At 40.8% G+C, this 11,131-nt stretch overlaps 1 protein-coding gene across 1 annotated transcript in view; it reads right to left on the bottom strand.

Annotated features, from left to right (window-relative positions):
- The window catches only part of ERCC6L2 (ERCC excision repair 6 like 2), a 158,937-nt gene extending 151,177 nt beyond the window's left edge, over positions 1–7,760 (bottom strand). The window contains 2 exon segments of the mRNA XM_045289426.1: positions 2,050–2,474; positions 7,679–7,760. Of these exon segments, the coding sequence (XP_045145361.1) occupies positions 2,050–2,474; positions 7,679–7,760 (507 nt within the window).
- Positions 7,761–11,131: the final 3,371 nt, after the last annotated feature.

Consider the following 11,131-nt stretch of genomic DNA (forward strand, 5'->3'; position numbering starts at 1 on the left):
AAAAAAAGTAATTGTATCAATGAAAAATAAAGAAAACTGCATAACAAGGGCTTTGGAGATAAAAGCTAAATTTCAAACCTGAGGTTAAAGCATGCATAATAATTTGAACTGTACACAGGCTTTAGGGTGGTGGGGCCCAAATGCAGATCATTTGGGGTTGCATCCTCAGGCAGCCTATGTGTTGATTACTTTTTAATATGAATGGACATTGGCAAGTCAAAGAATGGTAGGAAATATCATTCTGTAACTGTGTGTTGTTGAGTCAATTCTGGAGCTGAATTGATTTCAGGAAGAACTGAATGCCCCATAGCATTTCCTGAGCTATAATCTTTACAGGAGCATATTACCAGGTCTTTTCTGTGATGGAGCAGTTGTCACTTCAAACCACCAACCTTACAGTTAGCGGCTAAACACTAAGTTCTACCAGGGCTCTGAAGAAATATTCTAATATGGGCAAAACCAGTGAAATATCCACAAATATGGAAAATACTCCTTCATTCATTCATTTATTTGTTTTAGTACTCATCTGCATATCTTGGTCAAAGGACTTTGTTTCTGCCACCTATTTTCCAGCAAAAGCAATTTCATTCATTCTATAAGCAATTATTCCATTGTGCTAGCATAGAACTACCTGCATTGCCTGACTTTAAACCAACAGACAATATAGCTACTAGAATTATGCGATGATTACTGAAGGATCTTATCTGAGCCTAAGATTTTCATACTAGAACTACATACACTGCAGCACTGTTTAGCTAGGCTGTGTTTAACTATTTTTAAATGTTAAACATCATTTTTTACATATATTTGAAGTTTAATAACCAAAGGAAATGTCATGAAAACTAAAGTATTAAATGACTTAATTACAAACTAGAAAAATACTCCTAAAAATTCAGAGTGGTCTAAAATGGATACTAATCTTTTCTGGATTACATACCTCTTTGAAAACCTAAAAGATATTACTGAGGACCTGTGGCAGGCCATTCTGACATGGCATCCCAAGATGCCAACTTCTGGTGTTCCCTCCCTACACAATGATCTCTGTCCTTAAGTGTGGCTTGGACACAGCAGTTTGCTTCACGTGAACACCTAACAGCAAAATTGAGAGTATGGCTCTTCTGGGATTAAGTGACCAAGACAAGACCATGACTTCTAGCCCTCTAACTTGCTCACCCTCATAAAGCAAACTGCCATCTTGTAAGATGCTCTATGAATGGAAGTAAAGGACACCTCCAGCCTCATGAGAAACTGAGGTCTTGGTCCAACAATCTACATGGAACTGAATGCTTCAACAATCTTAGGAGAGAGTTAGGAAGTAAATCTTCCCAGTCCAGCCTTGAGATGCCTGCAGTTTTGTGACAGACAGGGGCAGAAGCTTCAGCTAAGGGGCACTTGGGTCCCTGGCTCACAGAACCTGTGAGCCGGTAAATGAGTGTTGTTTTCAGTTGCTAGATTTGGAGGCAGTGTGTTACAATACAGAGCATGAGATAATGAAGAGATCCACTCTGCAGAAAGGCACACATAGCTGTAGATACATGATCTGGCATACATTTCAGAGAACTAAGAGGCCTCTTGAAGTCACTAACAGAACTTCTAGAGGTGAAGTGGCTCCCTAATAAAGCCAATTCTGAAACGATAAATCCAACCAATATTTACAAAACAGCTACAGGAAATCCGTATCAATGTAGTCATGAAAGGTAACCTATCAAATGTCAGAATACTTTCCTGCTATAAAGTACTAAAAAGAAGGTGAAACCATTCTGAATATTAAAAATGCCTTAGTACAGTCCTACCAAAGGTAAAACCAAGCCACTTTATAATAAACAATTCTTTCTGAACAATGTATGTTATTGGTTCTAAGTAAGTACTAAGGATAAAATGAATGAGACACCATCCTTAGTTTTGAGGACTTCAGTGGGTAATGCACACACAGAAAGTAACTATCAAAACATCTGGAAGTGAAAATGAAGATTTCCATTTGGTGCCGACTCATGTGCATAATAAAATTACTTTATTGGATTTTAATGATAAAGAAATTAAAATAAATACCTGCACTGTTTTCCCAAGTCCCATGTCATCACCAAGAATGCACCCTCTTCCACGGATGTAGTGTCCATAGAGAAACTGGGCTCCTTCTCTTTGATAGTCTCTCAAATACCTATTAATAGTATAAGGAATACAGTCTCCATCTTCAGACAATTTAAAAGCAACAGCAGATGATGGAAATTTTTGATCTGGGAAATACGGTTTTTCTAAATCTTCATCATCAAATATGTAATTCCTGGAGCAATCTTTAATAGGTTTTACCTCTTGAAGCCTCTTAAGAGGTACTTTCCTTTCTAGAGAATTTTGATATAAGACAACTGCAAATGACTTCCCATTTTCATCCACAGTGATAGATTTTATGCTTGCTTCACAAAGCTTTTCATTCTCTGGAGAAGGAGCAAGACATCTTTCTCCGGGACACCATCTGTCTATAGAAATAAAGAAGGAAATGATGAGTCCAAATATAGCTTAGAAAGAAACACCCCATACCTTATAACTAGCTTATAAGGTACATCTCATAACTAGTGGTATAGTAAAACTCACACTCACTGCCATCAAGTTGACTGTCCCTCATAGTCCTCCATGAGGGCAGGGTAAAACAGCCCCTGTGGATCTCTGAGGCTGTAACTCTTCATGCAGACAGTGGCTGGTGCTTTTGAACTGCTGACCTTTTGGTTTTTAGCTCAGCTGCTTACCTTGCAGCTCGTACCCCAACTCCTAGGCCACTATACCACCAGGGCTCATCACAAACGATGAATAGCCTTGAAAAGAATGGGAATTCCAGAACACTTAATTGTTTGCATGCAAAATCTGTATATGGATCAAGATACAGTTGTGCAAACAGAATATTGGATGGTTTAAAATCAGAAAAGGTGTGTGAAGGGAAAAGAAGATGGAATCCTCTCACCATATTCAATCTGTGTGCTAAGCAAATAATCAGAAAAACTGGAATGTATGGAGAAGAATATGGTATCAGGGTTGGAGGAAAGCTTAATAACAACCTGTTATATGTAGATGACACAACCTTGCTTGCTGAAAGTGAGGAGGACTTGAAGCACTTGCTGATGAAGATAAAAGATTTTAGTCTTCAGTACGGATTACAGCGCAATGTAAAAACCAAAATCCTCACAAATGGGCCAAAAGGTAACATTATGATAAATGAAGAAAAAAGATTGAACTTGTCAAGGATTTCATCTTGTTTGGGTCTAAAAGCAATGTTCATGGGAGATCAAATGATGCATTGCATTGGGTAATACTGCTGCACAAGACCTCTTTAAAGCGTTGAAAAGCAAGGATGTTACTTTGAGGACTAAGGTACACCTTACCCAAGTCATAGTATTTTCAGTGGCCTCATATGCATGCGAAAACTGGACACTGAATAAGGAAGACCAAAGAAGAATCGATGCATTTGAACTCTGGTGTTGATGAAGAATATTGGAAGTACCTAAGACAGCCAAAAGAACAAAGAGCTCTCTCGGAAGAAGTACAGCCAGAATGTTCCATTAGAGGCAAGGATGGCGAGAGTTCGGCTCTTCTATTTTGTACATGTTATCAGAAAACACGAGTTCCTGGCGAAGGACATCATGCTTAGTAAAACGGAGGAACAGCAAAAAAGAAGGCCCCTGACAAGATGGATTGACCCAGCGGCTGAAACAATGGACTTGCACATAGAGAACACTGTGAGAAGGGAACAGGACCGGTGGTGGTTCATTTTGTTGTATACAGGATCATTATGAGAAGGAACCGACTAGACGGTGTAACCACAATGCCACTAAGGCTCTAAACACTGAGATGGAGAATAAGGAATAGGAGATGATATATTGTGCCCACGGATTCCTTTCGTAATGGAACTTCATATTTAAATTTTTCCTTCAGCCTTTCAGCTTCAAAAATGCAAGCATGTTGTTTTCTTTTGATTTCCTAACAACTAGTTATTTATTTTCTTTTGATTTCCTAACATCAGGTCTTTGCACATCTTTATAATATTTTAGCTGGTTTTCTCGAGCATTTCTTTGAAGTCTTCAATTCTTGGGTTTGGGGGTTTATTGGAGGTGATAAGGCCCCTAAAGTTCTGGTCCCTCTCTTCTTCTTTAACATCATCTCCTACACTCTTACACTTTTATTCCAAATTGATCTTTTTGCTGCTCCTTATCCACAGCTCCCACCAAAACCAACCAAAAGTCCATTGCCATCAAGCCAATAAAGTCATAGCAACCCTATATAACTTTTCAATGCTTTATAAATCTTTATGGGAACAACCAGCCTCATCTATCTCCCTGGAAGCAGCTGGTGGGTTTAAAGCAGCACCTTTCAGTTAGTAACCCAAGTTTATCTAAAAGAGCCAGCAGGACTCCTTAGGGCCCACAAGTTTTCTATACTTCTACCAAACCACTTTTTCTAAATACCTAAGTGGCTGATACTTCGACTTCATTCAGGTGTCTGCTCAAAAGACACTATATCATTTAATCTAAAATAGCAGCCCCGCTCCTTCCTCTCTATTTACACTGCTTGGTTTTCATCTTCAGAGAAAATAACATACATGCTCCAATTTAAATCTATTTTGGTTCACTACTAAATCTTAAGCACCTAGAATGATGTCTGACACTCAATAAAAGATTATAGAAAAGATTTATGAATGTTTACATATAGCTAACACTTTGTAATCATGAACTACTTGTTTATTGCAAAAACCTTTTCATAACAACATAAATGGTGACTATACATTTGTACCTCACCAGATGGCATACACAGGAATCAAATCCACAACATCCGTGGAAAGCGATAATGGAGAAGGTCATCAGTGAGAACCAAGCCAGGAGCCAACTGTGGAACAAGCTATGAGTTGCTCAGATGCAACTTCAACTGAAGTCCAGGATAGCCAAAGTGTGACCTCAAGCAGGTCTCACCTGAATTTAGAGAACATCACAAGAGTAAATTAGACAGATTTAGTGCTAATGACTGAAGACCATACAAGTTGTAAGATGATGAGACTACCAAACACCAAGAAACCAAAAGATCATTCAAAAGTCAGGAAGGGAAAGAAAAACAAAAGACCAAAATGGATGTCAATAGAAACACTAAATTGAATAGAGTACTAAAGGAAATGGAAGTATTAATGATGTAAAAGCTGAACAGAAGATTTCAAAGAATGGCTCAAGAAGATAAGCTAAAATATTATAATGAAATGTGTAAAGACCTAGAGGTAGAATGGCAAAAGAAAAATACAGGCCTGGCATTTTTCAAACTGAAAGAAAAGAAGAATGTAAACCTCAAGATGCATTATTGAAGCAAACTATGCTGCAGGAAGCATCAAAAGAAGATAGTCACTGTACCAAAAATAACTGATAGACATTCAACCATTTCAAGAGGTGACATATGACCAAGAAAGGAAGGAAGGAAGAACTAATTGCACTGACAGCATTAGCATTAGCAAATAATAAGGGTCAAGGAATTAATGAAAAGCAAGATGTTCTTAAAAATTGATGCAGGACTAGAAGCTCTTACTCTCAATTTCTATTTTTATTATTTCTATCCCAAGAAATCTAGGAGACAGCTATCGCCAACTGACTCAAAGAGATCCATATTTTTGCTCATTTCAAAGAATGGGGATCCACAAGAATGTGAAAATTATCAAACAATATCATTAATATCACACACAAGTAAAATTTTGCTGAATTCAAAAACGGTGGCAACAATATATAGTTAAGGAGCTGCCAGAAATGCAAGTCAGATTCAGAAGGTGTGGATCCAGTTGACATCAGATGGATCCTGGCTGACAGTACAGAATACTAGAAAGATGTTTACTTTTGTTTTGACATACAAAGACATTCCACAATGTATATAAAACTATACTTTCTCCATCTGTATTCTGAGCAAATAATCCAAGAGGCTGGACTTTATGAATAACACAGCATCAATATTAAAGGAAAGCTCACTAACAACCTTCAATATGCAGATGACACAGCTTTGCTTGCTGAAAGAAAACGTGAAGCACTCTCCCTTAGCACTTACGAACAGAGAACAAATACAACCTTTAGTAGGGATTAGACCTCAATGAAAAGCACACAAAAACCTTTACAATTGGACCGATAAATATGATACATGGAGATAAAATTGAAGTTGTCAAGGATTATGTTTTACTCGGATCTAACACCCATGAAGGTAGCAGTCAAGAAATCAAACGATATTGCTTTGAGCAAACCTGCTGAAAAAGAGTTTGCTGTTAAAATACAAGGATATCACTTTGAGGACTAAGGCATGCTTGACCCAACCCATAGTGTTTTCAATAAACTCATATGCATGATAAATCTGCGCCAAAAGAAGACCAGCAAAGAACTGATGCACTTGAACGATGGTGTTAGTGGCGGCAAGAAGAGTGAATAAACTTGTCTTGGAAGAAGTACAACCGAAACAAGAACAGTGAAACTTAATCTCTTATACTTTGGCCATGCTATCAAGAGGATATCTCTCCCTCCCCCACCCCCCAAAAACTCACTGTCATTGAGCAGATGCCAACTCAGTGACCCTGTAGGACAGCGGGGAAGTGCCTCTGTGAATTTCTGAGACTGTAACTCTTTACAGGAGCAGGAAGCCCCAATTTTCTCCCGTGGAAGAGCTGGCGGTTTCAACTGCTGGCCTTGTGGTGAGCAGCCTAAATCGGGACCACTTTGCCACCAGGTGTCCTTGTATCAGAAGGGACTAGTCCCTAGGAAAAGGACATCAGGTTTGGAAAAGAGGAAGGTCAGAGAAAAAGGAAGATCCTCAAGAAGGGGGACTGCAGTATGAACTCAAACACAAGAATCATGGTGAGGGCTCTGCCAGACCAGGAAGTTTTCCATTCTGTCTACAGAGGTCCGGTTGCTATGAGTTGGAACAGACTCACTGGGACAACTACAACAAATGTCTGAGTTCCATCTTCAATTCCAAGCCTTCTGAGTTCTGGCATGTTACTTCAACTCTCTGAGCTTAAGCTCTGAATTCCTCCTTGACTTAAACCAGAACCATCTAGATAAACAATAAGCATATGACTAACACAGAACAAGTACTCAATACCTGATAGCGTTTGATATATCATGATTATGGATAAAAACTCTAAATCGAGGGCTAAAGACATCCCAGAAGATTTAAGGCACATGACTATAATGGCCTCAAACTTTCTTGTGAGTTGATCAAAGGCGTACTATAAAGCTTTTGGAACATCATGTATTAAGCTCTTGATGTAATAAAACTAAACTGAACTAAATGTCTCAACTCTTATTCGCCTACTTAACAACAAAACCTTCCAATCAATAACAATATTGAGCATTTACTGTGTGCCAGACGCTTTGTGTTGTGCATACACCGTCTCATTCTTTAAAGCCAACAACCCATCAATTTTACAGATGAGGAAAGTGCATCAAGATGTTCCAGCAAGTAATTTGTCAAAGCCAGAAGGGCCAAGGGCAGTCTGATTCCAGAGTCCAAGTTCACAGCAGTGAATCCTAAAGGATTTATCTCAGCTCTTGAGGGGTGTGTATTCTCCTACGGTCCCTCAGAGGAACTACTGGGTAAACTCCACACAAGGAGGGTACTGGCTAGAACGGGTCCACCGAAAGCAGTAAAGCCAGGAGGCCAGCTGGAAGCCTATATATACCTTTGCGGGCGGTTTCAACGCAGAACTTCGGATCGGAGCGATCCATCTGGCAAGGGGGAGGAGCCTAGCAGTGCGGCCGCATTGAACACCGGATAGGTGTTACACTGAAGCATCTCCCGCCGCCCTCCTTGCAGCGACGCCCCGGTAGTCCGCAGCCACGGGGCGGCGGGGGGCAAATGGAGAGGCTAAGGGGTGCCAGGAAGAAGATGGAAGCGTCTGAGGCGACGGCAAAACAGAAGAGCGCTTTGTGCTGCCGATAAGGCAGCGCTCACCAAGGCGTCTCAGGTTCTGCCTCCGCCAGCGCTACCACCGCTGCTGACTCGGCCTGGGGAAGACGGCAGGACGGAAGCACAGCTCCTTGCGGCTGCGGAGCCTCCCTCTGCAGCGCTACATTGCAACCTAGACTCCGAAAATCCCGCGAGAACGGGCCTCCGAACTGTCATCGAGATCTCGCGAGAACAAGATCCCCAGGTTTTGCCCTGGTGTTCAGAGAGGCAGATTGGTCTTGTACCGAAAGCCAGGGAGCGTTATCGCGATATTTGGGTCGCGCACTGCTTGAGTGTGAATTTGGCTGCTGAGAGCCTCTGGCAGGTACCAGAGGTCTGGTGTTCGGATGTTTGGTAAGCGTCTTAGTTATGAATGGTGGTCATTGGAAAAGAGACCCCCGAGTCTACGAGGCTGGCCTTTCGGCCTCTATATGGTAATTTGGTTGTTTTGCCGGACGCCTAGAAACTCCAGACGAGTCCCGCTCAACTTTATGAGACGCCAGCCCTTCACAGCAATCCCAGTGAGAGAATTCAGCACGTTTCCTGCATCACACACCTGAAAGTCCAGTAAATAAGAAATCACTTTGTGAGTGCAGAAACTCTTAAATAAAAGGTAAACGCAAGAAAATTAAAAACAATGTTTTTACGCTCACCTTATAAAATTATCAGTAGTTTGCTGCACATTATTGCTAAAACACGACACTTAAGGACATTAGATTTTTAAAAGTATCTTTAGGACAGCATTCCCTTCAAAAGGTAGGAAAGAAGGAAATGTTCTGAAATTGTGCGGATGAATGCACAACTCTTTTTACTATGACTGATCTACTCAATTGTATGATTATGAATAACATGTCAATAAAACTAGTTTTAAAAAAAACTACAGTAAGTGGATATTGCCTATCTTAAAATTTTCCAGATCTTATAGATGGATCCTGCAATTGTTAAAACATGATTCTCATTTCATTGGGTTAGCTTGCAAAAGTGTATATTAGTTGCTTGTTGCTGCTGGTGATTCGTTAGTCACCACAAATTTGATAACTTTATATCCACAATTGTTCTTACGGTTCATGTAGGCTAGAAATCTGAACTGGGGTTGGATTTGGAATAAACTCCAAGACTTGTGTTCATTTAAAGAGGATCTAAAGGAGAATGCCTGTGCCTGTTTTAACTTCCTTTGCTTACGACTAGTTTCCTCCATCTTTAAATGCTACCATTATTTTTCTATAGTCCCCTCTCATTTTGAGTGTTGTAAAAGTTTCTCTGGTTTTAAACATTTGTATATTAGATTGGACCCTCACAGGTGATGCAAGATAAACTCCCTATTTCGTTGTACTCTTAGTAATATCACAAAGTAACACATTCACAGATTTCTGGAATTTTTATTTAGTATCTTGATGGGGACTAGGGAATATTATTCTGCCCATCACAGGGCCTTAATGAGAAAAACTATATTGCCATTATTCCAGTAACTAGGCATCCATTCTTCAACAAATTTAAAAATTAGTATTTTTCATGAAATGCTACCCTAAAATTACATTCATTTCTATTTGCTTCAAAAAACATACTGAATGTCCATCAGTTTTTTGATGTAGTGAAGGCAAACTGCTTCTGGTGGTCCTTTGAGAAGAAGGCATTAGCCAGATCAGTAGCTGCATACCAAGTACCAGGAGAAGTATTAATTTGCTCAAGCAATGAAATCACATCTGGAACGGCAGCTGCAATTGGAGTCCACCTGGTTAAGTTTACGATAATCCACTGTCATTCTCCAGGATCCATCTGTCTTTTTCACAGGCCAAATAGGCGAGTTAAATGGGGATGTGGTAGGAATCACCACCCCTGCATCTTTCAAGTCTTGATGGTGGCACTGATCTCTGCAATCCCTCCAGGAATGCGGTATTGCTTTTGGTTTACTATTTTCCTACGCAATGGCAGTTCTAATGGTGTCCACTTGGCCTTTCCTACCATGATAGCCCTTATTCCACATTTTCATGGATCAAATATAGGGGTTCTGCCAGTTACTAAGTATGTCTATCCCAATGATACATTCTGGAACTGGGGAAATAACCACAGGATTGGTCCGGGGGCCCACTGGACCCACAGTGAGGCATACCTGAGCTAAAACCCCACTGATAATTTGACCTCCTTAAGCCCCCACTCTAATTGGTGGGCCTTCGAAACACTTTGGGTCTCCTGGAACTAGTGTCAGTTCCGAGCCAGTGTCCAGTAATCCCCGAAAAGTCTGATTATTTCCTTTCCCCCAATGAGCAGTTACTCTTGTGAAAGGCCGCAGGTCCCTTTGGGGAAGGCTAGAAGAAAGACTAACAGTATAGACCTTCGCTGATGTAGCAGGGTCCTCCATCAAAGGGACCCGGCCTCCCCCTCATTCAAGAGGTTGTGGGTCTTTAAACTGGCTCAGGTATGGGAATTGATTGAGTAATCGTGACTGTCTTTTCTGCTGTCCACCTGATCTACCATTCTTTTGCCTGTAGAGATCACGTAAATACTTAGTAGGTTTCCCATCAATTTCATTCTTAGGGACACCGTGGCTAAGTAGCCAATGCCATAATTCCACACGAGACAGGTTGATTTGAGTACTACTGAAACTTTGTTGTCTATTATAACCACACCTACCCTGTCTCTGTTGATTCAGTGCTGACACCTGCCCTCTACCATCACGGGAACCAATCAGCCCCATTGTGGGCAAATGTCGCAGTTTGCTTAGGGCAGTGCCCACTGTGAATCCTGGTGCACATAAAATAGCAATTACAGGAGTCTTCAGAGATGCTGGGGCCCACTTCACCAACTTGTTCCTTATGGTTGTGGTAAAGGTTATGTCCTCAGGACACCCCCTTTTTGGGTCTGTGGGAATATCCTGATAGATCTATTCCAACATACCATTTTCTCTAAGCTTTTGGATGCCTTCCTCTACAGTCTACCAAGGTAGGTCAGGTATTTCAAGTTGGTCCAATCTAGGCCATCTGGCAGTCCATGATTCATTGAACCAACCAAATACAGAATTAGATCCTCTCTTAACCTCTCTCGCAGAGACATTGAAAGAAGAGTCTGTGCTTAGGGGTCCCATATCCAGAAACTCAGACTGGTCTAATATTACATTCGTGCACCAGTATCCCACACCCTTAGTAACCATTCCCAGGGACCTTCCCCAGGCTTTTGCTTGTATGTATTC

Source organism: Echinops telfairi, unplaced genomic scaffold, assembly GCF_000313985.2.
Source record: "Echinops telfairi isolate 266 unplaced genomic scaffold, ASM31398v2 ScPeMD7_27;HRSCAF=92, whole genome shotgun sequence".
NCBI lineage: Eukaryota > Metazoa > Chordata > Mammalia > Afrosoricida > Tenrecidae > Echinops > Echinops telfairi.